Raw genomic sequence first — 26,974 nt, forward strand, 5'->3', positions numbered from 1 at the left:
GAACAAGATTTTAAGATGTTCAGACACTGACCATCTAGATTTAAAAGTGATCTGGTTAAACTGATGCAAACCCCTAATGTAGACACCCTTAAACCAGTTTAAGTCTCACTCAGACAGGTTTAGCCAGCGCCAGAACATTGGCAAATTAAGCTATGCGTTTCCATTAGAGGTATGCCCTGGTTTAAAATCTAGTTAAGCTGGTGCACCTTTCTAGCATGCACCTGGCAGTCATGTACACCAATGTGAGCTGGGGGACAGGTCATTGCCATTTTAAATTAGCGAGACAAGGTAGGTAGGTGAAGTAATATCTTGTAGTGGGCCAACTTCTGTTAGAGAGAGAGAGAGAAGCTTTCGAGCCACACAGAGCTCTAGATGCCGTGTGGCTCAAAGGCTTGTCTCTCTCACCAACAGTAGTAGATCTAATAAAAGAAATTACCACACCCACCTTGTCTCTCTAATATCCCGGGACCAACATGGCTACGCCACCACTGTATGTTAATTTAGTAGCATTTTTACACTCCCTGTGCACTAACAACTGCACAAAGCACAGCTTTAAGGGAGAATCTGCCCCCACCGGGCATGATTTGGGCAACTGCTTTACACCCCTATACTTGAGGTTTGCACTGCTGGTAGCAACACCAGCGTGGACACAGCTCACCAGCTCACCTTTCCCTCTTGTGATGAGCCTTTCGCCAGTTCTCCCACCTAGGCAGGACCTGAAACGTAACCTGGAAGACACAGACAGAACCCGCTTGGCTGCTGATGAATAAAGCATGCAAGAGGGCACATGCCCAGGCCTCTGACGGCTGCATTATTCTGGAGCCTAGAAGTCTCAACTGAGAGGCTGCACAGACAGAATGTGAGACAGTCCGTGCCCCACAGAGCTCACAGTCTAAATAGACAAAGTGGGAGGGGAAACTGAGGCACAGAGGGGCAAGGGACTTGGCGAAGCTCACACAGAGTCAGTGGCAGGACTAGGAATAGACCCCAGGACTCGTGTCCCATCCACCACACCCATTTCTCAAACTTTTCAGGTTGGCAACCCCTTACCTGAAGTCAAAAATTCTCATGACTCCCTCCCTGTCTCACATTGACTGCAAAGAATAAAAAAAAGCACCAGTGATGATAACACTAAGCCTGCATGTGCGTGGAGAGGCTGGCAGGGTACTTACCTTGAAGAGGACAGCTACGCAGGTTGTCAGGGAGTGAGATTCTCTTTGCTTTAGATGGCAATAAGATTTGTCAATGTCTCAGGACCCCATCCCCAGGGTCACGACTCACCAGCTGACAGACCGTATTGGACTGTACTGCCCAGCTAGAAGCACTGTGACTATGAAGGAAGTGGATGAGGCCATGCTGCCAGGCCCCGCACTGACACCACGCTGTTTGCTCCAGTGCATGAGACAGCAAATCGTTCCAAGAGCTTTATTCCTATGTTGACTTAAGATACTTTCAATCGTTAAAAAAACAACAACAAAAAAAACCACGTATGCAAAGAGAGCTCCTACCACATCAGAGAGGGAAACGGACAAGGTCAGAACAGGGCACTTCGGAACAGAACTGAACTAGCGATTCCCCCAAATAATCTCTCTTTTCCCCCATGCAGGTTGGTAGAGGGCTCAAGATCCCAGCTGGGTTTGTAACTGGCCATTTACTCTAGAAAGCGAATAGAATCGCCATCCCACAGCCAGATGAGCAGGGGCATGCTCCATTCCGGATCAGGCTGCAGATATTGCTCTAAGAGCGATGGATCAGTCTAGTGGAATAGAAGCGGGTTTCCTAGCGCAACACACCAGACCAGTAGGTGTTGCCAGAGCGGCGTTATCAGAGGCTCTTCTTGAGGGTGAAGGAAGGAAGTCGATCCATCAGGACAGGTCTGATTCTAATGCACCCTAATGCCGATCAGACAGCTCTTTGCCACACGGTGCCGTGCATACCCCCACCCCTGAGGTCAAGCTATGTGATCACAAGGGCTCTGTATGTTGGTGCCCCTTCACCCCAAGAAAGGCTGTACAGAGGAGAGATGCTGGAGCGAGTTGTGCTCCAGAGGGGCTGGTAGAACCATGATGTGCCACAGCTGGGATGAGACACAGTCTGATGCCCCCCAGAGGTGGGGATCTCAATCCTCCAGCTGGAGGGAGCTGCTATAGAGTTATTGGGATGCTCCCAGGTAGCAGAGCAGCAGCAGCGCTGCAAAGCCACAGTGGGCGGCATGGGGCTGGAGGGGAGAGCATATCACTGCCCAGCTAGAGCCAGTGAAGGAGGGGTCTGACGGGGAGTCCGCCTCAACTGTGGCCAAGGATACCAGGCAGGTGCATGTCATGGCTGCAGCCACCCTGGAAGGAGCAGAGCTGGGTCAGCGAAGGGGTGGGGATGGTTCCCAGAGACAAGCCAATGGAGCTGGCTCACATTCCCGACAAGCCACCCAAGCCCCAGGAGCTCCGTGAGCTGGTGGCCTGATGCAGGGTGGGTGGGACTAAGTGCTTGTCAAGGATGATTCCTACCGAGCCAGCAGTGATTGGTGCAGAGACAAAGAAAGTGCGGGAGGAGCCCAGCAGACCTACAGCTCCCATTCCTCCCTAGCCCAGCTGCAAAGCAGGTGCCCCCAGTCTCCTCACAGATCATCCCCTAACGCCTGCAGGCTAAGGGGAAGGGCCACAGTCAGACATCCCATTGGTTAAGGAGAGGCGTTAACCCTTTAGTTACCCCACTAGAACATGTCCAGGTTTCTCCGCTGACTGTGGTACTTGGATGCAGCCCCCTTGAAGCCAGTCAAATCCCCTTCCCCACGCAGTGGCTGTGTCCTGGGACTCCCGTGTCCAGGTCTGGCCGTGCCCTGGATCACATGCAGTCCATGGAGTTCTCAGCCAGGATGCCGAGAGCAGTGCCCGTCCCCTTGGCTGAGGTGCAGCTGGCAGACAGCACACCCTCAGGCTCCGGGTCCACGTTCTCGATGTCCTCCATCTGATCGCTGGGGCCATCCCAGTTGATGTGGAAGCGGGTGACGCGGGGGTTGGAGGCCAGAATGTTCCTCTGCAGCTAAGCAGGGGGAGGAGGAGTCAGACAGCTGCAGAGCTTGTTATACAGCAATCTGGGGGCTAGAGACACCTAACAGCCCCCCAGCCTGTGTAGGAGAACCCTATGGGGAGAGAGATACTGGAGAATTTCCAGTCAACCAGCTGGCTGTAGGGGCCCTTGCTGGGATTTCATGCTATGGGGAAAGAAGTGCAGCCTTCCCACCCGCAGGGCGTACCCTGGCCTAAGTCAGTTGAGATGGGAGAGTAGGACAGCACTGGGACATAACCAGGAGTCAAGTCTTTTCTTCCTTAACCAAGGGCATGGCTACACTTGCAGATGTAGAGCACTGCAAGTTAACCCAGCCCTTGGAGAGCACAGCAGGGAAAGCGTTGCAGTGTGTCCACACTGTCAGATTCAAGCACACTGGTATGGCCACATTAGCAGCTCTTGCAATGCCACAGAGAGCAGTGCATTGTGGGAGCTATCCCAGCATGCAAGTGGCTGCAACATGCTTTTCAAATGGGGGGAGGGGTGGAGTGTGACAGGGAGTGTGGTGTGTGTATGTGGGGGGCGAGAGAGTGGATTTGTGGGGGGCTGAGAGCATGTCAGCATGCTGTCTTGTAAGTTCAGACAACAGCAGACCCCACTCCCCCCAGCTTCTCTCTCTCACACAATCACAGCAAGCAACATCGTCCCAGAGAAGATAAGCAGCCGGCTGTCAGAAATGGAGCTTTGAAAGGGCACATCTGCATTCCTACAGCCAAGTTCAAAACAATGACAAGAGTGGCCACTTGACTTAAGGTGATTATGGGACTTTCTGGAGGCTGATCAGAGTGCAGTAATCCAACACCTTGGTCGCGGGGATGCTGGGGTGTTTCAGCCAAGGCACAGCAAGCATTGTGCTTCTCATGGAGGTGGATTACCAGAAGCGCCCCAGCTGCAGAGTCTAGGCACTCTAAGTGCCTTGCCAGTGTGGATGGGTCGTGAGTTAGGGCGCCTGGGGCTGCTTTAATGTGCTCCAACTTGCAAGCGTAGCGAAGCTTAATAAAGGTCTAAAGTACCAGCAGCCTTGCTGCACAGCGGGGGAACCGAGGCACAGGGTAGCAGGGAAGCGACTTGGGCAAGGACCTACAAGTAAATTGGTAGCAGAGCCAGGAAGGGGACCCAGGTGCGCTGATTCCCAGTCCCCTAGCCAGGCAGGGACCAGGAGCTTGAAATGCCGCACTAGGGCTCAGAGCATCAGAGAGCTCCCTGATTCCAGCCCCCTCACCCCATGAGGAACTGGGTCAGACCAAGGCTCTGTAGTGGCAAGAGCCTCCTTGCCCAGAAGGCCCGAGGTGCCCCTTACAAAGACCCCATGGGCAGGACGTGAGTCAAGAGCCCCCCTCTGCCAGCTGCTCGTACCTGGGAGAAGTCTGGCTTGAGGGGCGGGTTCTCCCGCAGCTCAGGATCTGTGTACTCGTTGTTGACGTAGTAGCCCACACGGATGAACTCCTGACCCAGGTAGGTGCAGGTGATGAGCACCACAGTCACCCCCACCGCGTCACTCTCAGGGATCAGGCTGGGGTTGGGGGCTTCGGCCTGGAAAGGAAGCGACATTCCCGCCCCAGGGGAAGATCAAAGAGCGTCAGAGGAGTACCGAAAGCCAGTCACATCGGTGAGTTTTTAAGCCAGAAGGGACAACCAGATCACCCTGTATGACCTTCTCTCTATCACCAAGCCAAACAGCCCAGATCAGACCAAACTATGGGAGACCCAACGGTTGAATGTCACAGGGAGAAAAGAGGAGGGACTGAAGTGCTAGCGATGACCGGGAATTGATTTAGTGAGATCTAACCAGACGAGCTGAGCAGGGACCTCTGCTACGCATGGTAGAGAAAGGCGAATAACCACCAAGGTCCCTGCCAATCTGACGGCGGGGTGAGGGTGGGAGATTTCCTCCCAACCCCAAACCTGAAGATCAGCGTGACCATGAGTACGGAAGCAAGACTCGCCAGCCAAGCATCTGAGAAAGAATTCTCTGTACTCCCTCAGTGTACCAGCCCACGCTGTCCACAGTCCATCTCCAGCTGTGGTCAATCCCTGATGCTTAAGAGGAAGGACAAAAATAACCCTGAACACACTAGGGGAAACAAGTTTCAGAGTAGCAGCCATGTTAGTCTGTATCTGCAAAAAGAAAAGGACGACTTGTGGCACCTTAGAGACTAACAAATTTATTTGAGCATAAGCTTTCATGAGCAATTCGCTTCCTGATTCCCGCTGGCTAACATTGCTCTCTGCAGAAATCATGCTCAGAAGGGTCTTCACCAGCATAATAAGGTGTTGCCCATTTATCCTGCCTCCCCACTCAAAAATACTGCCACAGATTAAGAGTCCCAAGCTGCTTTGGTTGCATTTCGCCTATCCAGTTGCTTCCTAGCCCCAGACCAGGCCTTCTAGCCTCACCCAAGTCTTCCACTAATGCCTCTTACCTCAAACACAAACATGTGCCTCCCAGCTGGGACAGGCCCCACCAGCACAGAGTCAAGCACCTGGTCATACTCCTCACTCTCCGCAGAGCCCACGTAGATGATTTTCCACTCCAGGTCTGAAAGGGAAGAGGAGCGCAGTGACAATCAGCAGCAGCCCCTGAGTAATGCTGGGGAACTGATTCTGCTCTGGATTTACACCAGTATAACTGAGCACAACACCCAGATTTACACCAATGTGATGGTCTGACCCCGTCCCTTGTGTTCCCCATCGGTTCCCCATCCAGAACTTAATAATCAGTGTCTCACAACCACCAACCCTTTTGTGCTGGGCACTGCCCAGACATGCTAGGACACCACCACAAAGCAGACAAGATAAAGGAAGGGTTATTAGGCCCTTTTAAAGGGACACTGAGGCACAGCAAGCTTAAGTGACTTGCCCAAGATCCAACAGACTCTGTGGCCTGGCCCAGAACCGAATTCTGATCTCCTGAGTCCCCAGCAAACACCTCAAACATGAAACCATCCTCTGAGCTGCAAGCTCCTTCCCTTCCTCCTGCCAACCCGTTTTTTCGAGGGATAGGGATCACAGGGGACCCCAGAAGGTTAGATTCTCTAGACCACCAACAAGAGATGGGAGACCTTTTGGTATGAGGTGAGACCAAAGCACTGACCAGAGTCTCCGACAAGTGCAGCCCCAGTGGGAAGGGAGTCAGACTCTGCTACAAAGAGCAGACTCTGCTCTTTAAAGCTCATGAGAGATTTCCTGATTATGGGCCAAGGGATCTTCTTAAGCATTGCCTGCACTCAAGGCTGCACCAGTTACAGCCAGAATGGTTTCGTTGCAAGACCCCATCTGTCTATCTGGTTCCATCTGCAGTTCCTTGTCTGATACTTAGTTCGGAAGCTCTTTGGGGCTGGGTCCTTCTTTTTTGTTGTTTGTACAGCGCCTGACACAATGGGGTCCTGGGTCATGTTACCTCCTGTGTGGGTGCTCTTAATTCCATTTACATTAAGCTCAACTCTGGTTTTAAATCAAGTTAATAATCAGTGCTCCTCTGAATATAGGCACAGGCACTAGGGTTGCCAAGCTGTCCATTCCAAGGGATGAGTTTCAGCTCCGAGCAGGATCTGCCTTCTTTTACCAAAGCCTGGTACCCAAACCTAAGAGGCGCTCAGGCGTGTCTAAGCCTGAGCCAATGCCAGGCCTATGCCCCCATGCACAGACCTCAAGCTAGAACAAGTGTGCGTATGGGAGGGTGGAAGGGTAGTTTTCACTTCCACACCCGAGGGAAGCATGCCATGTAACGTAAATATTTCCCAGGAGACTGGATCAGGGTGGCCTTTGCCAGGCAGAGTAATGCCACATAGCCGGGGGAGTTCGGATGAAGGGGGATATGTAGTTTCTCAAAACAAATCAGAAACAGCAGCTTTTCACATACAGAAGCTGTGTAATTTACAAGAGAGGGGATGCATTAGCCAGACATTACATAATAGGCTAGAGTAGCTTACTAACAGAGGGAAGCCTTCATTGAGGAACAAACTGCAGCATATACCCTCAAGCCGCTACGAGCTATAGCCCCCTTTCCAGAATAGAGAGTAGTGGGGAATGATCCCACGCAAGCCCCTAAGAGTGAGGAAATTCAGTCTGACTGAGAGCTAATCCCGTCCCCAATGCACTGGAAAGCTTATCCAATTGATTTGCAGACAGGTTTCCCAGAGTGGCATGGCCTGTCCTGTTTGGAGAAAGATCTCCCCACAAGGCAAGCCACAAAGTAAGGCAAGCTATGCAGTGGGTGGCGCCACCCGTATCTGGATGATAGCCTTGGAGAAGATGGACGGTCCAACAGCGTGTCAGCGTACCTGCTGTCCCCACTCAGCGGGGCTGTGCTCAGACTCTGCAAACAGCCTATTTTCAAACTGTAAAGCCAAGGAGACATGCCAATTTCTCAGCCCCAAAGACGGCAGAGAGATTTGGCTGCCGCCACTCCACAGCTCTGACACCCCCTGAAGTTAAGAGGCTCAGGGCTTAGGCCATAAAGGGCTTTGCAAGCTACGCTTTCGTGACAATACTGCTCTGCGGCGTGACATCTCACATTATCCTCACACCTTTTGGAAAGTTTCTCTTCGACCCCTGGGCTCCTTTCTTCAGAGAGAGAAGCCAGCCTCCCCGAGATGCCTCAGAAGCACTCAGATCTCTTAATACGATGGCTCTAAAACTGCAGTCTAAGGGCCCTTTTCCTTGATGGGCTCCTAAGAAGAGGCAAGAGGGGGTTTAAGGTCTTTTGGGTGGGAAATCTTAGCGGGGCAGGGCAGACAAAGAACTGGAAACATCCCTGCCAACATTCTACCTTTCAGCGCCATCACTTCACTGTGTTCAGTAATGTCTCATTCACGTGTTTATTGCTGGAAAACATTCAACCCAGGAAGATGGGTCCAAACTAGTTCTGGCTACACTATGCTCTGCAAAAGGCAAATGTTTCTGCCCCTAGGAGTCTCCGGACCAGAAGGGTTCTCTGGCCACGGAATCAAGCTGCGTGTGGCCTGCTTTTCAGAAATACTGGGCACACGTGATTCTCACCCATCAGGGCATAATGTACCATTTAAGCCTCGATGTTTGTAGAAACTGGCACCAAGCAAACAGAAATCTGCAAGGTTTCAGAGTAGCAGCCGTGTTAGTCTGTATTCGCAAAAAGAAAAGGAGGACTTGTGGCACCTTAGAGACTAACAAATTTATCTGAGCATAAGCTTTCGTGAGCTACATCGGAATGCATCCGATGAAGCGAGCTGTAGCTCACGAAAGCTTATGCTCAGATAAATTTGTTAGTCTCTAAGGTGCCACAAGTCCTCCTTTTCTTTTTGAGAAATCTGCAAGCAGACTTCCCCGGGGGCCAGTCAGGTAAGAGTCCCATCCCCACTGGTAAGGGGGCAGGGCTGGGCTGGCAGGGTTAATCAGGGTAGTTCAGCTCGGTTACTGTAACCCCAAAGAGATCCGCTGCAGAACGTGAGGGGTTTCACCTCCCACTCGCGTCCCCAGCGTGGCCCCGTCTGGGCGTTTACACGCTCCGGAGACCTCGGAGGGCCTGACCCAGGCTGGAACCCAGCAGCCTCCTGCCGGCTCCGGGAACAGTCAGCCGGGTTCCTGCGGCCGGCGCCTTGCGGATCAGAGCGAGCGAGGGGACTCGCCCCAGCGCGCCCGGCACGGTCCGGAACCCAGGCGTCCAGGCCCTCGAACCAGGTGTATCTGCCCCTCCCCCACTCCCCCGGGGCAAGCGCGGGGGGGAGGGGGGGCAGGCCCGGCCCATATCTGGGGGCGCCGCCGGATCCGACCCCAACCCCGCAGGGCAGGTCCCCTGCCGTGGGCCCATCCCACCCGCTGGGGAGACCCCGCCCCCGTGCCGCCTCCAGCGTGTGCGGGGGGGGCTCCAGGCCAGGGCGGAATGGGAGCGGGGGGGCAGGGGTGATGGGGGGCTCCCAGGCCTCAAAGGTCCCAGGGCCGGACCCGGAAGGTTCCTGGCTGCGGGGGGGGGGGCAGCCGGGTGCCCCGTTGTGGGGGGGGGGGGGCTCCCGGCCGGCCCGGACTCACCGTGCGGCAGCGCCTCCCCGCACTCGAACTGCACCTGGAAGCGCAGCGGGCGGCCGAACGGGCTCGGGTTCTCCAGCACCGACACCCCCAGCACCGACACGCGGGACATGCCGCCGCCGGGACCCGAACCCGCCGCCGCGCGCCACAAAGCGGCCCCGCCGCCCCCTCGCGCGCGCCTGCCGCTGCCGCTGCCGCGCGCCCAGCCGGCCAATCCGCGCGCCTCACCCGCCTGCCTCCGCCAATCCCCGCCTCCGCCCCACACCGACGCGCCAATCACCGCACGGCGCGCCGGGACCAATCCCCGCCCGGCCCGCTCACTTCCTGCCAAGCGCCGCACCCCTCCCCTCCGTCGCCAATCGGCTTCCCCCACTCCAGCCCTGGCGGGAGCCGGCTGCCACCAATCCGCGTCCGCCTCGCGTTGCTCCCCGCCAATCCGCGCGGGCGCCGCTTTTTGGGCCGCGGACGGCCAATCACCAGCCAGGTCGCGTGGACGACAGAGGCAGGAGGGAGGGGGGAGGAGAGCCTGACCAATCAGAAGGGGAGATGAGGCAGAGGCGGGGGAGCCTGGGTGGGGGACTGTAGGGGGAGGTGCCTGGGCCTTATAGGGCCATATGGGACTGGGCGTCCATTCCTGCAGGGGCTGGTGGGAGCCAGGTGCTAGGGGGCGCTGGAGGTGCCAGCCATCGGATGAGATTTAAAGCCCCGGGGGAGGGAGCTGCGGGTCGGGATCGAGGGGGCATTGCGGGAGCACGGCCCTAGTGCCGCGCTGAGTCTGCTCTGACTCAGAGAGCAGAGTGCCCCCTGCTGGCTCACGGCATCCACCCCCCCACCCCACCCCCCGGCTTCTCCTCTGAGTGTCTGACCCAGCCGAGCCTCGGTAACTCCGCTCTGCCTCCCCTACTCCCCCCTCCTGCCGGCTGGCCTGCATCCAGGGTTCTTCTTCGCTGCCCACCTGGTCTGCCGTGTGGCCGTTCAGCGAATGCCAGGCCCCGCCCTGCATGGTGCTAGGCGAGCAACCCCGGTGTGTGACTGTTACACACCTGCTGTGCCACTCCCCAGACGTAGCTGCATTTCAGTGCTGGGTGAACTATCCCCACGCAGAGTTGCTGTGTGACTGTTACATAGCTGCCATGTCCCACCCCAGAGGTGGCTGGATTTAAATGCTGGAAGAATCGAGACCTGGACCCACCTCTTGGGGTTTCAGAGTAGCAGCCGTGTTAGTCTGTATTCGCAAAAAGAAAAGGAGTATCCGTGGCACCTTAGAGACTAACAAATTTATTAGAGCATAAGCTTTCGTGAGCTACAGCTCACTTCATCGGATGCATTTGGTGGAAAAAACAGAGGAGAGATTTATATTCACACACACAGAGAACATGAAACAATGGGTTTATCATACACACTGTAAGGAGAGTGATCACTTAAGATAAGCCATCACCAACAGCAGGGGGGGGAAAGGAGGAAAACCTTCCATGGTGACAAGCAGGTAGGCTAATTCCAGCAGTTAACAAGAATATCAGAGGAACAGTGGGGGGTGGGGTGGGGTGGGGTGGGGGGGAGAAATACCATGGGGAAATAAGAAAAGGAGTACTTGTGGCTGTCTGTAAGCAAGGACTGATCTATCTCCCAAGATCTGAGAGAGCGATGGCTCGTCCTTCAGGATAGGTTGTAGATCCTTGATGATGCGTTAGAGAGGTTTTAGTTGGGGGCTGAAGGTGATGGCTTGCTTACAGACAGCCCCCCAATCTGAAGCAAATACTCACCAGCAACCACACACCACACAACAGAACCACTAACCCAGGAACCTATCCTTGCAACAAAGCCCGTTGCCAACTCTGTCCACATATCTATTCAGGGGATACCATCATAGGGCCTAATCACATCAGCCACGCTATCAGAGGCTCGCTCACCTGTGCATCTACCAATGTGATATATACCATCATGTGCCAGCAATGCCCCTCTGCCATGTACATTGGTCAAACTGGACAGTCTCTACGTAAAAGAATGAATGGACACAAATCAGACGTCAAGAATTATAACATTCAAAAACCAGTTGGAGAACACTTCAATCTCTCTGGTCACTCGATCACAGACCTAAGAGTGGCTATACTTCAACAAAAAAGCTTCAAAAACAGACTCCAACGAGAGACTGCTGAATTGGAATTCATTTGCAAACTGGATACAATTAACTTAGGCTTGAATAGAGACTGGGAATGGATGAGTCATTACACAAAGTAAAACTATTTCCCCATGGTATTTCTCCCTCCCACCCCACCCCCCACTGTTCCTCTGATATTCTTGTTAACTGCTGGAATTAGCCTACCTGCTTGTCACCATGAAAGGTTTTCCTCCTTTCCCCCCCTGCTGTTGGTGATGGCTTATCTTAAGTGATCACTCTCCTTACAGTGTGTATGATAAACCCATTGTTTCATGTTCTCTGTGTGTGTGAATATAAATCTCTCCTCTGTTTTTTCCACCAAATGCATCCGATGAAGTGAGCTGTAGCTCACGAAAGCTTATGCTCTAATAAATTTGTTAGTCTCTAAGGTGCCACAAGTACTCCTTTTCCTCTTGGGGTTTGTGAGACTTCATCCCTTTGTGTGTGTGAACGCTCTGAGGTGTAGCGAGGAAAGGGGTGGGGGAAGCACTATTACCCTTTACCAAGTCTTGGGCTTGGGACAACGAATCTGGACGAGTGCGGTAGCTAAATAGATGGTTAGGTGCAGGATGGACAGATGGATAGATAGAGAGTGCGGGGGATGGATAGAAGAGGTGTATGTAGATGGAGGGAGGGGAGGAGGAAATGGATAGAGGGTGTGGGAACGGGTGCGGATGTTTGAAGATGAATAGCAGGGATGGATGGATGGGGTGGGGGATGGACAGAGGGGTGTGGAAGGAGGAATGGATGGATGGGGTTGGTGAGTTGGATAGAGGGGTAGGGATGGGTGGAGGTGTTTGAAGGTGAATAGAGGGGATGGATGGATGGACAAGGGTGTGGATGGAGGGATGGGGTGGGTGGAGGGATGGATAGAGGCGTGTGAAAGGAGGGAGGGATGGGGTGCATGGGGGATGGATAGAGGGGTTTGGCAGGAGGGAGTGAGGGATGGGGTCAATGGGGATGGGTGGGAAGTTTGATGATTAATAGAGATGGGGGTGTTTATAGATGGATGGATGGGGTGGGGGATGGACAGAGGGATGTGGATGGAGGGATGGATGAGGTTGGTGTGGATGGATAGATGGAGTAGGGATGGGTGGGGGTGTTTGAAGATGAATAGAGGGGATGGATGGATGGGGTGGGGGATGGAGGTATGGGGTTGGTGCGGGATGGACAGAAGGGTTTAGATGGAAGAATGGGTGGATGGGGTCGATGAGGATGGATAGAGGGGTAGGGATGGGTGGGGGTGTTTGAAGATGAATAGCAGGGATGGATGGATGGAGGGGGGGATGGATGGATGGATGGGGCGGGTGGAGGGATGGACAGAGAGGGTAGGTATGGGTGGGAGTGTTTGAAGATGAATAGAGGGGATGGATGGATGGGGTGGGAATGGACCAAGGGGTGTGGATGGAGTGGGTGGAGAGATGGATAGAGGGCTGTGGATGGAGGGATGGGGAGATGGAGGGATGGATAGAGGCTGTGGAGGGAGGGAGGGAGGGAGGGAGGGAGGGAGGGATGGGGTGGGTGGAGGGATGGATAGAGGGGTGTGGATGGAGGGATGGATGGATGGGGTCAGTGGGAATGGATAGAGGGGTAGGGATGGGTGAGGGTGTTTGAAGATGAATAGAGGGGATGGATGGATGGATGGATGGGGTGGGGAATGGACAGAGGGGTGTGGAGGGGGACAGACAGCTGCACACACTCTGTTACCAGGCACGGTCTAACCCAGACAAGGCCAACCTCCAGGACTTGGATCAGGCCTGGGGAGCCCCAATGTCGGTGACCCCCCACTCTAGCCAGCCGGCCTCCGCCCAGCCCCCTGAGGAGGCTGCTGTCCAAACCAGATGGACAGACAGAGACAAACTGCAGACAAACGGGGGGGCAGTTGGGGGGCTTGTCACACCACTGACAGGCAGGCACCCGGCAGCCACGCAGGATGAGGGGGTGGGGTCAGCATGCCCTTCCCCACCTCCTGCTGCACGGAGCGGTCGGAGTGAGCAGCCCCAGGGCAGCCGCGATCGATTGGATCCATCACCAGGCTCCCTCCCCAGCTCCCCTTTGGCCCCCAGCCGGCCAAGGGGAGCGGGGGCTGAGGCCGGGGATCCCCGCGTACCTGACAGCTTGTCAGCCCTGCCAGTGAGTCTCACTCTGCTGAAGGCAGGAGTTCCCGACCCTCGGCCTGGCCCGCTCCCACCCCCATGCTCCAGATGCCTGGCGTGGGGGGTTGGATGGGGGAGGAGGGAGAGCCCAGATACAGATTTCACAGGGGAGACCAGTATTTCTCACAGGGGGTCCTGACCCAAAGGGGAGCTGCAGGGGGTCCCAAGGTTATTTTAGGGGGCCCAGAGGGCGGTGGCTGTTGGCTGGGCACCCAGCTTGGTAGGCAGCGCCCCGTCAGCAGCAGCGCAGATGTAAGGGTAGCAATACCGCAACCCCCCCTACAATAACCTTGCGACCCTCCCCCCAACTCCTTTAGGGTCAGGACCCCGACAGTGACACCCTAACAATTCAGATTGAAATAGCTGCAATCATGAAATGTATTATTTTTTAAATCCCATGACTGTGAAATTGACCAAAATGGACGTGAATTTGGTAGGGCCCCACTCATACTGCAACTGCACGCACCCCGCCTGCCCCCCAACGCCCGGAGCCCAGAGGCAGTGAAATGGCCACGGGTGCAACCCTCCCTGTGGCCAGCAGGTGGTGCCTTCGCCTCACCGTCAGGCTGCAGGCCCAGTGAGGTGGGCACCAGCCGGGTCGGGCTGTGGGGCAGGGAGAAGGGCTGGGGGAGGCAAAGTGGAAGTCGAGGGCCATAGCGGGGGCAGCGGGGGGATGCCTCCTTCCTCAGCGCTAGGGGGAGGGGAATTATCGACATCACCACACACACCCCCATCCCTCCCTCCTCCCACCCCATGCCTCCATCCACCTCCACACACGACACACCCCACCTCTGCCTCCCCGAATCCCCCCCATGCCCATCTCACAAACCCACTACCCACTCCCACGCCTGCCCATCCCTTCCTCCCTTCCCACACTCCCATCATCCCCCACGTCCCCATCCCTCCTTCTCCCCACCCTATGCCTCCATCCACCTCCACACATGACACAACCCCTCTCTGCCCCCCCTCACTCCCTACCTAGGCATCCATCCAGCTCCACACACAACACACTCTGTCCCTGCCTCCCGAATCCCCCTCACCCATCCCAGAATCCCTCTGCCCACTCCCACACCTGCCCATCCCTCCCCACACCCATCCCTCCCTCCCTCCCTCCCCCCCACACCTCCACATATGACACACCCCTTCCCTCCCTCCCTCCCCACACACCCATCACCCCCCATGTACCCATTCCCACACTAAGGCCTCCAACCTGTACCATGGTGGTGGTTATCCTCTCACAGCAGCTCTGCCAGTGCCCCTCAATCCCGACACGCAGCCCCCCGCTCCCCTCCCTCTACAGCTCTGCCAGTGCCCCTCAATCCCGACACGCAGCCCCCTGCTGTTCCCCATTAGCGGAGACCCCCCTCTGTCCATCCTTCCTTCCCTGGACACCCCGCTGTGGCCATCCATCTGTCCCTGGACACTCCCCTCTGTCCATCCGTCCCCAGACACCCCCCTCTGTCCATCCGTCCTTCCCTGGACACCCCCCTCCATCCATCCTTCCTTCCCTGGACACCCCGCTGTGTCCATCCATCTGTCCCCTGGACACTCCCCTCTGTAAATCCGTCCCCAGACACCCCCCTCTGTCCATCCGTCCTTCCCTGGACACCCCCCTCTGTCCATCCGTCCCAGACACCCCCCTCTGTCCATCCATCTTTCCCTGGACACCCCCCTCTGTCCATCGATCCCCCTCTGCCCATCCGTCCTTCCCTGGACACCCCGCTGTGGCCATCCATCCTTCCCTGGACACTCCCCTCTGTCCATCCATCCCCCTCTGCCCATCAGTCCTTCCCCAGAGACCCCCCTCTGTCCATCCGTCCTTCCCTGGACACCCTGCTGTGACCATCCATCCTTCCCTGGACACTCCCCTCTGTCCATCCATCCCCAGACACCCCCCTCTATCCATCCATCCCCAGACACCCCCCTCTGTCCATCCATCCCCTTCTGCCCATCCGTCCTCCCCCGGAGACCCCCCTCTGTCCATCCGTCCTTCCCTGGACACCCCGCTGTGTCCATTCATCCTTGCCTGGACACTCCCCTCTGTCCATCCGTCCCCAGACACCCCCCTCTATCGATCCGTCCAGGAAACACCCCCCTCTGTCCATCCATCCCCCTCTGCCCATCCGTCGTTCCCCGGACACCCCCTCTGTCCATCCCAGGCTGCATCTGTCTCTTTAGCGTCTGTCTGTCCTTCTGTCTTTCTCTCTGTGCTGACCCCGGAGCTGCGTGGCACACGCCCCGTCTTCCCAGGCCAGGCCCAATTCCGGGCAGCCTCGTTCCGGCCTCTGTTCTGTGCAACAACACGGGATTGTGGGGTGGGTTTGGTTCTAGCCACGTCTTTCTGGCCATACGGGCTGTACGCCCACCCCCACCACCCGGCTGCACCCACACCGTTGAGGGAGGGGGCCACCCCTCTGCACCCCCTCGTGGCCAGGCGTGGCCCTGCAGGTGCACCCCACTTTCCTTTCCCCCAGCTGGGGGTAACCAGAGGGGTTGCTTCGAGCCGGGCAATGAGATGCCAAACACCCAAATGACCGTGGGTCTCTTTTCGAGGCTGGGCCTTGGGTCCCAGACCCGGTGGGGGTGGTGGTTGCGTGTGGCTCTTTTGAGGCTCTGGCAGGTCACTATGTCAAAAGCCTCCCTGGAGGGGGCGAGTCAGACCCCTGGGAAGTGGTGGGGTTCAGGGTCCAGTCTGGCTCGTGTTGAGGTGATGTTTGTTGGTGTGAAGGATAAAACCTCTCCCAGCTGCAGCACTTCTGCTGCTTGACACCGCAGAACTTGGTCCCTCATCTGGCTTTTCGGACAAGAATTTGGGGCCCCTTGAAGGTCTTGGGAGGGGGCGTGTCCCCTTTGCACCCCCAGGAGTTCCCTATAACACAGCCCCATGCCAGGGGCACAGGGATGGCAGTTAAAGGCTCTTGCCACTGAGCCCAAGTTCGGCTGATCCAACACATAAATGTCCAAAGGAAAACGGCTCGGGGTCCTGTCAGGCCTGGTCCGTGGCTGTGACCTGACGCTGGAGGCTGTGACCGAGGGGGAATGCCCTGGGACTGGCTTGTAAAATGGTGTGGTCTGTGATCTGCTCCTGCGATTGGGGGGGGGCGGGGGATTGGGATCTATGAACCCACCCCCAGAAGTGAAAGATTTCCTGGCCCACCACCCTGACATGCAGGAGCTGTCCTGGGACAAAGGGTTGGACCCCAGCCCAGCCCATGTTCAGCAGCCTCTGGGGGCGGCTGGGACTTGCTCAGTCCTGAGCCTGGGGCCCTGGGCCTCAGACCAGCACTGAGGGGCGCCTGGTGATCTGTTGGTGTGGGTAGGGCATCAATAGAGCCATAAGGGGGGGACGGTGCTGCCCCCCCGCACAGCCTTGCTCTCAAGAACTCCTATGATCGCCCGGGACAGTCATGCTAAGCGAAACCCCTCAGTGCTGGGAATGAACGCCCCTCCCATCAGCTCCAGGCCCCAGGGGCTGAGATCCTCTGACCCCCAACCCGCTTCCCTGCCAGCCCTCCAAGGCCACCCCCCGGCAGTCCCAGCTGCCCCAGCCCAGCATGCGGGAAGCAGCTGCAAGACTGCCAGGCAGGGAAGGAGCCAGCGTGTCTGGCATTGATCAGCTTGGAGTTTGTCCGCGTGGGAAGCTTTTAAATCCTCGGTAATTTCCCTGGGTGTTTTGAGCAAAGTGGGGAGGGTCGGGGTGGGGTTAGGGCCGAGGACTGGGGGCTGACCCAATTGTAACAGAGACCGGAGCCCTGGAGGTGCCTCGCCCTGGAAATGGGAAAGAAAGAGGCAAAGAAAAAGAATGAAAAATAGAGGAAAGAAAGAAAGAATCTGAGTCTCCCTGGAGAGTTGGTGCCTGGGTCTGTCTTTTAACCCTGCCCGTGGTTAAAGCAGCTCCCTCCGTCGCAAGGGGGCACCAATGCTGGACCCTTGCTCTAGGGCACCTACACTTTTTGGACCAGTGATCCAGACCTGGCAGCGTTTGGGGCACTTGCTCAAGAACCCAGTGACCTTTTGGACTCGTTCTAGCACCCGACACCACGTGGTTCATTGATCTAGGCTATTGGGGTTGGCATTGTTCTAGCCCACATAATTTTAGTGTCAATCTAGAGCATACCACAGCATTCTGGAGCCTGTGTCTAGAACACCGCAGTATTTTGTTGTTCGTGTTTACACTGGGGTGTGGTCAGGGATCACCCAGTACTGTACATACATGCAATAAAATGACACAAGAGATGACGGCCTTGGCATTTTGGAGGTTGGCTCCAGAAAACAGTGGGGGCAATGCAGCCCAGGGGCCAGCACTCTGCCCTGTGACTCAGAAGCCAACGGTTCTAGTCCTGGGTCTACCAGACCCCTGGGCTGAATAGGTGCCGCTCCATAGCCCAGTTATTACCACTTCAGAGACTGTCAAACAAGAGGGTTTCCATCTAAACCGTCTCTCCACCGCCATGGAAAGGGACCCAGGGCTAGTGTGGAAACAAAAACCCAGTTTAATACTTCACATCACAAATGCAGTCGCTGGTTTCCCTTCCCTTCTTTATCTTTACAAAGAGGTTTGAAGGATTTTTAGTGGGTTGTTTGCCAAGGGACTGAGCAGGGTGATGTCTCTGGATACCAGCGCCTGAACCTTGTTTAATGTGGGAGAGGGACTGGATTCTGTTACCGCCTTTGGGCCCCTGTATTCCAGCTAAATCAATACAGAGCTCCGACGAGACAATCAGGCCAGGCAGCCTAAGTGGGCTGAAGTGTTTCAGGCAGCTAATCTAGAACACCGCAGCATGTGGGGGCAAATACTCAAGAATGCCAGTGTCCAGAAAGAGCATGTCGTTTTGCGTCATTGCTCTAGAAAGCCACGTTACTGTGGGCTGCAACTCTAGAATCCCACGGCATTTGGACCAGGCCTCCAGACCCACCACATTATTATATCGAGAATGCCGTAGTGCTTGGTGCGACTGCTCTGGACCAGCCCTGTGTTTCTGGACATGACTCTCGAATGTCACAACACTCGGGATGATTATTCTGGAATGCCTCCAAGCCTTGGGCCGTGGCTCTAGAATATTGCGGGGTTTGGACCAGGCCTCCAGAACACAGCAGAGCTTTTGGGTTGCGGCTCTAGAACACCACGTTGTGTGAAGCCCTGCCTCTAGAATGCCAGGGCACATGGGGGCCCGTTACGAGAACTCTGCAGTATCTGGGCCCATCGTTCTAGAACACAGCAGCATCGCGCCCTGTGGCTCTAGACCGCCACCGTAAATGGGGTTGTGGTCTTAGAATGCCATCCAGGCCTGTTTATGTGGCTGTAGGTGATTCCCATCGCCCTTTCCTGTCTCTGCCCTACAAACTGTTCCCACCTTGATTTTTCAATCCAGATTGAATGCTGTTCTAAGAGATCTGCTTTAGGAATCATTTGGGGGATGTCCTAAGGCCTGTGTTCTCCACGAGGTCGGACCCAATGATCCCACTGGTCCCTTGGAAGCTCGGACTCTATTTTGTCCTGTTCTCATCACACTGGCCTGTTCAGCGCCCATCTCTCCCTGCGCTGCCCGATCTGTAAAGCTAGTTGTATGCATCCCGGCAGCCCTGACTCTCCATTCACAGCCACCTGGCCTGGCAAATTGGGCTCTTTGATACCAATTTTACTTTTCTGATTTGCTTTAAAGTGCCATACATTGCTCCGAGGCAGACTCTTGGGGGAGCACGGCAGCCAGGGCTCTCGGAAACAGGCAAAGGGAGGGGAGGAATAGCTCCATTTGAAGGAGGAAAAATAATCACAGCTTCTGACAGATGATGTGCTAGTGACGGGCAGTGTGAGCAGGGAGGGGTGCCGGCCCTTTAAAACAGGGAGGGGAATCCATTTCCTACAGCTGCTGGTGAAATTCTGGGCTTGATTTTTGGTGCCTAGCTATACTCTGGTTTCTCTTCAGATCGTATAAATCTTTCGCCTTTTACTAAAGATTTCCATGGAGAGGAACATTTATGAGTTTCTACTGACACAAGCCTGGGAATTATCAGAGCTCCCCCCACCCCACCCCCATAGTGATGGAGGGGCCCGCATCCTGTCCAAATGGCTGAATAGAATCGTTCTGGACCAAGCCCCAGCCAGGACTGATGTGGTCCAGTGCGTAGCACCTGGGATAGGAGTCAGGACATTGGGGTTCTGGCTGGACCTACTCTGGGCAAGCTGCTGCCTTTCTCTGTGCCTCAGTTTCCCCTCCCAAACAGTAGATTGTAAGGTCTTTGGGGGCAGAGGCCATCTCTCAGTGTGTCTTTCTGCAGACTATGGGGCTCTGATCTCAGTTGGGGTCTGTGCAGCACTTGACACAATGGGGCCCTCATCTGGGGCTTTCTGTACAGCACTGGGGACAAGGAAGCTCTGATTTCAGCTAGGGCCTCTAGGTTCTGGTGTGTTTTTAATAGCTCACAGTTTGGGAACACGTGACAGGGAGAATTATTTGGCAATGGGTTGGAATCATGGTTGGCTTTCCGTGCTCGAGGTCAACCATCAGCTATGGGCTGGAGGCAGGAGTAGCTGGGCGTCTTCTATATAGTGGTTCAGCCTGGAGGGCGTGAAAATCTAGGAATCTATGAAAGTTGCAAACAGAAAGAGAAGGGAAATTCCTCCAGTACATTATTTGTTGCAAACTTTTGGGCCCGTTCTAGCAAGGACACTGTTACCCCTTCCCCCCGACCGCCCCATTTCTGTGAGCAGGATGTCAGTCGTATGATGCATATGAAAGGCAGCACTGCTATTCCATGTTAGGGCATTGGGGTCAGCGCTGACTGAGAGGGGAGAGGCCCCCTGCTGAGCCCACACCCTGCTCCCTGCAGCACAACCCCCCCTAGTGCTGCACTGGGGCATTGGGGTCAGCGCTGAGAGGAGAGTGCCCCCTGCTAACCCCTCACCTCACAACACAGCACACTTCCGCCCCCAATTCTTTTCCCTGTCTGTGTGTCCCCTGTGGCCAGGCATCCCCCGTGAAAGGCCAATCACAAAGTGCCGACAGCTCGGCTTGTTCGGTTCCCTTCCTCCACCCTCCCTCTGTCTCATTTTCCCTCTATTTATTCTTGTTTTTTTCCCCCTCGAGAGAAAAAACGTTGCTCTCAGCACGAGAAAAAATAAATAGCAGTGAGCAGCATCGGAGACGGATGCAAGGAGCGGGGCGGCTGCAGAACATCCAGGGGAAGAGCTTAATGATATGATGCTTCCTCGCTAATGAACTTCTCCTTGTGTTCACACGCAGCCTGCTGTTCTAGCTCCCCCTCCAGCCCCCCCAAACAAACAGCCAGCCCTGCAGGTTTGCTATGGGGCTGCCTGGAGATTTGCCTTCAGCTCCCAGCTCTACCACTACCTCCCTGTGTCTCCTTGGGCACGTCACTGCCTCCATCTGTGCCTCAGTTTCCCCAGCTGCATCATGGGGTTAAGGAGTCTTCCTGTGTCTGCTTAGCTCTTTGGGGCCTGGCTGTCTCTCGCTATGGCCAGGTCTGCGCTAGACACATTTTGTGCCTACAGCTTTGATGGCAAACTCCCTGTGACAGGCTCAGCTCATTGCTAGCACCTCCCTCTGGCCAGGCGTGGTGTGGCAGCTCTCACTCTCTACTTCAGTCACCTCCTGCTGGCTGCTCCAGAGCAGCTAATCGGTGCTGGCTAGAAGTGGAGACTCATAGTTAGTGGGTTGCATTGTCCTGAATGCAGAGGCAGGATGGCAGAGGAGCCCGGGACCCCCTACGCCACCGGGCAGCGCTCCCTGGGCCACGTCCTTCCCCTACCTGGTCAGCCCCCTCCTGAGCTGTCCATTTCCCTTTAACAGCCACTTCCATCTTCATAGAATCATAGAATATCACGGTTGGAAGGGACCTCAGGAGGTCATCTAGTCCAACCCGCTGCTCAAAGCAGGACCAATCCCCAACTAAATCATCCCAGCCAGGGCTTTGTCAAGCCGGGCCTTAAAAACCTTTAAGGAAGGAGATTCCACCACCTCCCCAGGTAACCCATTCCAGTGCTTCACCACCCTCCTAGTGAAACAGTTTCAGAGTAGCAGCCGTGTTAGTCTGTATTCGCAAAAAGAAAAGGAGGACTTGTGGCACCTTAGAGACTAACAAATTTATTTGAGCATAAGCTTTCGATGCATCCGATGAAGTGAGCTGTAGCTCACGAAAGCTTATGCTCAAATAAATTTGTTAATCTCTAAGGTGCCACAAGTCCTCCTTTTCTTCTAGTGAAACAGTGTTTCCTAATATCCAACCTAAACCTCCCCCACTGCAACTTGAGATCATTGCTCCTTGTTCTGTCATCTGCTACCACTGAGAACAGTCTAGATCCATCCTCTTTGGAACCCCCTTCAGGTAGTGGAAAGCAGCTATCAAATCCCCCCGCATTTTTCTCTTCCGTAGACTAAACAATCCCAGTTCCCTCAGCATCTCCTTATAAGTCATGTGCTCCAGTCCCCTAATCATTTTTGTTGCCCCCCCTGGACTCTTTCCAATTTTTCCACATCCTTCTTGTAGTGTGGGGCCCAAAACTGGACACAGTACTCCAGATGAGGCCTCACCAATGGCGAATAGAGGGGAACGATCACGTCCCTTGATCTGCTGGCAATGCTCCTACTTATACGGCCCAAAATGCCATTGGCCTTCTTGGCAACAAACAGTCCCAAACCACTTCTTTCTCCACAGAGGGCTGGTCACCTCCCCGTGCTGTGCTGCCCAGTGCAGCAGTCTGGAAGCTGACCTTGTTCGTGAAAAGAAAAGGAGTACTTGTGGCACCTTAGAGACTAACAAATTTATTTGAGCATAAGCTTTCGTGAGCTACAGCTCACTTCATCGGACGCATTTGTGATCAATGGCTCCATGTTAGTGATCAATGGCTCCATGTCTAGTTGGCAGCCGGTGTCAAGTGGAGTGCCCCAGGGGTCGGTCCTGGGGCCCGTTTTGTTCAATATCTTCATAAATGATCTGGAGGATGGTGTGGATTGCACTCTCAGCAAATTTGCAGATGATACTAAACTGGGAGGAGTGGTAGATACGCTGGAGGGGAGGGATAGGATACAGAAGGACCTAGACAAATTGGAAGATTGGGCCAAAAGAAATCTAATGAGGTTCAATAAGGATAAGTGCAGGGTCCTGCACTTAGGATGGAAGAATCCAATGCACCGCTACAGACTAGGGACCGAATGGCTCGGCAGCAGTTCTGCGGAAAAGGACCTAGGGGTGACAGTGGACGAGAAGCTGGATATGAGTCAGCAGTGTGCCCTTGTTGCCAAGAAGGCCAATGGCATTTTGGGATGTATAAGTAGGGGCATAGCGAGCAGATCGAGGGACGTGATCGTTCCCCTCTATTCGACACTGGTGAGGCCTCATCTGGAGTACTGTGTCCAGTTTTGGGCCCCACACTACAAGAAGGATGTGGATAAATTGGAAAGAGTACAGCGAAGGGCAACAAAAATGATTAGGGGTCTAGAGCACATGACTTATGAGGAGAGGCTGAGGGAGCTGGGATTGTTTAGTCTGCAGAAGAGAAGAATGAGGGGGGATTTGATAGCTGCTTTCAACTACCTGAAAGGGGGTTTCAAAGAGGATGGCTCTAGACTGTTCTCAATGGTAGCAGATGACAGAACGAGGAGTAATGGTCTCAAGTTGCAATGGGGGAGGTTTAGATTGGATATTAGGAAAAACTTTTTCACTAAGAGGGTGGTGAAACACTGGAATACGTTACCTAGGGAGGTAGTAGAATCTCCTTCCTTAGAGGTTTTTAAGGTCAGGCTTGACAAAGCCCTGGCTAGGATGATTTAACTGGGACTTGGTCCTGCTTTGAGCAGGGGGTTGGACTAGATGACCTTCTGGGGTCCCTTCCAACCCTGATATTCTATGATTCTATGATTCTATGATTTGGAAGTGAAGTGAGCTGTAGCTCACGAAAGCTTATGCTCTAATAAATTTGTTAGTCTCTAAGGTGCCACAAGTACTCCTTTTCTTTTTGCGAATACAGACTAACACGGCTGCTACTCTGAAACTTGTTCATGAAGACAGAGACAAAAAAAGCATTGAGAACATTAGCTTTTTCCACATCCTCTGTCACTAGGTTGCCTCCCTCATTCACTAACAATTTTATTTGAGCATAAGCTTTCGTGAGCTACAGCTCACTTGCATCCAATGAAGTGAGCTGTAGCTCACGAAAGCTTATGCTCAAATAAATTTGTTAGTCTCTAAGGTGCCACAAGTCCTCCTTTTCTTTTTGCGAATACAGACTAACACGGCTGCTACTCTGAAACCTCCCTCATTCAGTAAGGGGCCAACACTTTCCTTGACTTTCTTCTTGTTGCTAACATACCTGAAGAAACTCTTCTTGTTACTCTTAACAGTTCTTGCTAGCTGCAACTCCAAGTGTGATTTGACCTTCCTGATTTCACTCCTGCATGCCTGAGCAATATTTTTATACTCCTCCCTGGTCATTTGTTCAATCTTCCACTTCTTGTAAGCTTCTTTTTTGTGTTTAAGATCAGCAAGGATTTCACTGTTAAGTCAAGCCGGTCGCCTGCCATATTTACTATTCTTTCTACACATTGGGAGGCTTTGTTCCTGTAACCTCAATAAGGATTCTTTAAAAAACAGCCAGCTCTCCTGGACTCCTTTCCCCCTCATGTTATTCTCCCAGGGGATCCTGCCCATCAGTTCCCTGAGGGACTCAAAGTCTTCTTTTCTGAAGTCCAGGGTCCGTATTCTGCTGCTCTCCTTTCTTCCTTGTGTCAGGATCCTGAACTCGACCATCTCATGGTCACTGTCTCCCAGGTTCCCATCCACTTTTGCCTCCCCTACTAATTCTTCCTGGTTTGTGAGCAGCAGGTCAAGAAGAGCTCTGCCCCTAGTTGGTTCTTCCAGCACTTGCACCAGGAAATTGTCCCCTACACTTTCCAAAAACTTCCTTGATTGTCTGTGCACCGTTGTATTGCTCTCCCAGTAGATATCAGGGTGATTGAAGTCTCCCGTGAGAACCAGGGCCTGTGATGTAGTAACTTCCGTGAGTTGCCGGAAGAAAGCCTTGTCCACCTCATCCCCCTGGTCCGGTGGTCTATAGCAGACTCCCACCACGACATCACCCTTGTTGCTCACACTTCTAAACTTAATCCAGGTTTCAGAGTAGCAGCGGTGTTAGTCTGTATTCGCAAAAAGAAAAGGAGTACTTGTGGCACCTTAAATACTAACAAATTTATTAGAGCATAAACTTAATGCAGAGACTCTCAGGTTTTTCTGCAGTTTCATACCAGAGCTCTGAGCAGTCATACCGCTCCCTTACATACAATGCAGCTCCCCCATCTTTTCTGCCCTGCCTGTCCTTTCTGAACAGTTTCTATCCATCCATGACAGTACTCCAGTCATGTGAGTTATCCCACAAAGTCTCTGTTATTCCAATCACATCATAATTCCTTGACTGTGCCAGGAATTCCAGTTCTCCCTGATTGTTTCCCAGGCTTCTTGCATTTGTATATAGGCACTTAAGATCTTAACTCGCTGATCATCCCGCTTTCTCAGTTTGAGGCAGGAGCCCTCCCCTCTCGCGCTCTCCTGATCGTGGATGGGGAGCTCTCCTGCTCATGCGGTGGGGCAGGGTCATCCGGGGCTGGAGCTGCTCTTTAACCCCTTCAGTCCCAGTGGGGGTTTAGTCACCCCGACACACTCCCTTGTTGGAGGTGCAGAGAGCTCTTGTGCTGATGTAGCTTATGCCAGAGACCCCAGCAGAGCCTAGAGGACCAAGCCCCAGCTCTCAGTCAAACAGAGCAAGGAGCAGACCCTAGGTGAGTGCACCGAGAGCTGGGCTGGGAGGGGATGCCCGTCTCCTGCACTGTTGGGTGAAATATTGCCAAAGATTCCCAACCTCCAGGCTCTGCTTTGTAAAATGGAATTCTTGTTTTCCAGCCAGGGTCTGTGCAGCGCCCGGCACAATGGGGCCCTGATCTCGGTCAGGGTCTGTGCAGCGCCCGGCACAACGGGGCCCTGATCTTGGTCAGGGTCTGTGCAGTGCCCGGCACAACGGGGCCCTGATCTCGGTCGGGGTCTGTGCAGCGCCTGGCACAACAGGGCCCTGATCTTGGTCGGGGCCTCCTGGTGTTACTGTAAGACAGCAAGTAAAGTGATGGTTCCGCTTATTCACAAACACTCCCCACTCCCTGGGGAACCAATCAGCTCTCTGCTCTGCACTGTTGGAGTCACGGCTCGCAGTGCAAAGCGAGTTCAAACTGCTCTGAAATCAGTCTGATTAGATCTGACACCTCTTGTGCACTCGTGTAAATGATGGCACAAGAGGTAGGAGTATGGAGAGCTAGGGCTGGGCCCTCCTAGAAACGCACATGCTGTACGTTGGGCTAACACACACAACTCTACATATACACACACTGTACACTGGGCTAACACACACCGTTCTACACACACACAGTGGTAACACACACAGCTCTGTGCACACACAGACACGGCATGATGTGCTAACACAACCCTACACACATACACACACGCGGTGCTAACACACACAGCTTCTACACACACAGTAGACCCCTGGGCACCTTGCCTCAGGTTTATTCCCTAGGCCTACCCTGACCCCTGCGCCTCTCTCCCAGTGGTGCCCAGTCCCCCAGAAGTACCCCCCCAGCAGTGCCCAACCCCCAGCAGTGCCTGTTGTGTGTGTGGGTGGGTGGGTGTGGTTGGGTGGGTGTGTGTGGGTGTGTGCTGGCGCAGGGCCCATGAATACTTGGTACCGCTCTCCACTCTCATTGTTTGCAGCTGAGGTGGAATTTGTCAAAGCTGGAATTTTAATATGAAAATAACAACCTGCAACGCAGCTAATTAATCCCTAATTAGAGGACGTGGCTGTGGGCTGCTCCTCACTTTGGAGCAGGAAGCGGGGCTCTGGCTGGGGGGGGAGGGGGGAGCATCCCCTTCCCCGCCTCCCAGCCTGGATTTCGGCTGCCCAAGACTGGGACATCCCATCTTGCCAGGCAGCTCCAGGCACTGACCCCCCAGATCACCCCCCCAAAAGCCCCTAGGTTAGGATCCAGGGCCAAACAAGGCCAAGCTCCTTGGGGGCCAGATTTGGGATCAGGCTGTTCTATAACTTGGGGGGAGAGGATAGGACCCAGGAGTCCGGGCTCCCAGGGTTTGAGCCACTTTATTAGGGAGGCGACAGTTTCAGGCTGAGGTAAGTTCACTCTGGGCAAGTCACTGGGGTGCTGGCTGGCGTTCCCCTGCCGAGCGAGGGCGGCTGCATGGCCCCACAACCTCCAGCTGCTGCAGGCCCCCCAAGCTCTGCGCTCACTTCTGGGGGTTGAGGAGGCTTCTGGGGGCACATCCCAGGGTCCTCGGCACCACTGAACCACCCAAAGGATCCTTTCCCAGGGGATTGTGAGTGAACTCTGCTGTCCTTTCTGGGTGCACGCGGGGGATTGTGGGAAGGCACTGGAGGATCGGCAGCGGGTGTGAGGCTTTAGTCTGCTCACACTGCAGAACAGCTGGCGGGTTGAGTGACCCATAGCTCATCCCCACAGGCTGGCCCACGCTGGAGCTGTGTCTGTGGATGGGACCCAAGTTCAGGGCAACACTCCAG

The 26,974-nt window shown here is 54.6% G+C and overlaps 1 protein-coding gene and 1 pseudogene across 2 annotated transcripts; one reads left to right on the plus strand and one right to left on the minus strand.

Moving 5' to 3' along the window:
• Positions 1-1,414: 1,414 nt before the first annotated feature.
• ASF1B (anti-silencing function 1B histone chaperone) lies at positions 1,415-9,399 on the minus strand. Of its 2 annotated transcripts, none has more exons than XM_038379390.2 (4): positions 9,073-9,399; positions 5,490-5,605; positions 4,423-4,599; positions 1,415-3,039 (listed from the first exon to the last, which is right to left on the minus strand). In XM_038379390.2, exons 1-4 carry the CDS (start codon positions 9,179-9,181, stop codon positions 2,842-2,844), a joined length of 600 nt encoding a protein of 199 aa, XP_038235318.1. In that variant the 5' UTR covers positions 9,182-9,399; the 3' UTR covers positions 1,415-2,841. The 2 variants fall into 2 exon arrangements, with proteins under 2 accessions (XP_038235318.1, XP_043362752.1); XM_043506817.1 differs by lacking the exon at positions 9,073-9,399 and adding an exon at positions 7,838-8,107.
• Positions 9,400-19,290: 9,891 nt separating this feature from the next.
• LOC119846172 lies at positions 19,291-19,378 on the plus strand (annotated as a pseudogene).
• The last annotated feature ends 7,596 nt before the right edge of the window (positions 19,379-26,974 follow it).

Source organism: Dermochelys coriacea, chromosome 20 (assembly GCF_009764565.3).
Source record: "Dermochelys coriacea isolate rDerCor1 chromosome 20, rDerCor1.pri.v4, whole genome shotgun sequence".
Lineage (NCBI taxonomy): Eukaryota > Metazoa > Chordata > Testudines > Dermochelyidae > Dermochelys > Dermochelys coriacea.

What these genes read in the sequence shown, in the direction of transcription:
- ASF1B (XM_038379390.2), bottom strand. Translation starts at nt 9,181, where the DNA reads ATGTCCCGCGTGTCGGTGCTGGGGGTGTCGGTGCTGGAGAACCCGAGC. An exon ending in CGGGGAGGCGCTGCCGCACG is followed by an intron (nt 5,606 to 9,072) that starts GTGAGTCCGGGC and finishes CTTCCCTTTCAG; the next exon opens with ACCTGGAGTGGAAAATCATC. An exon ending in TCAAGCCAGACTTCTCCCAG is followed by an intron (nt 3,040 to 4,422) that starts GTACGAGCAGCT and finishes CCCCCTGCTTAG; the next exon opens with CTGCAGAGGAACATTCTGGC.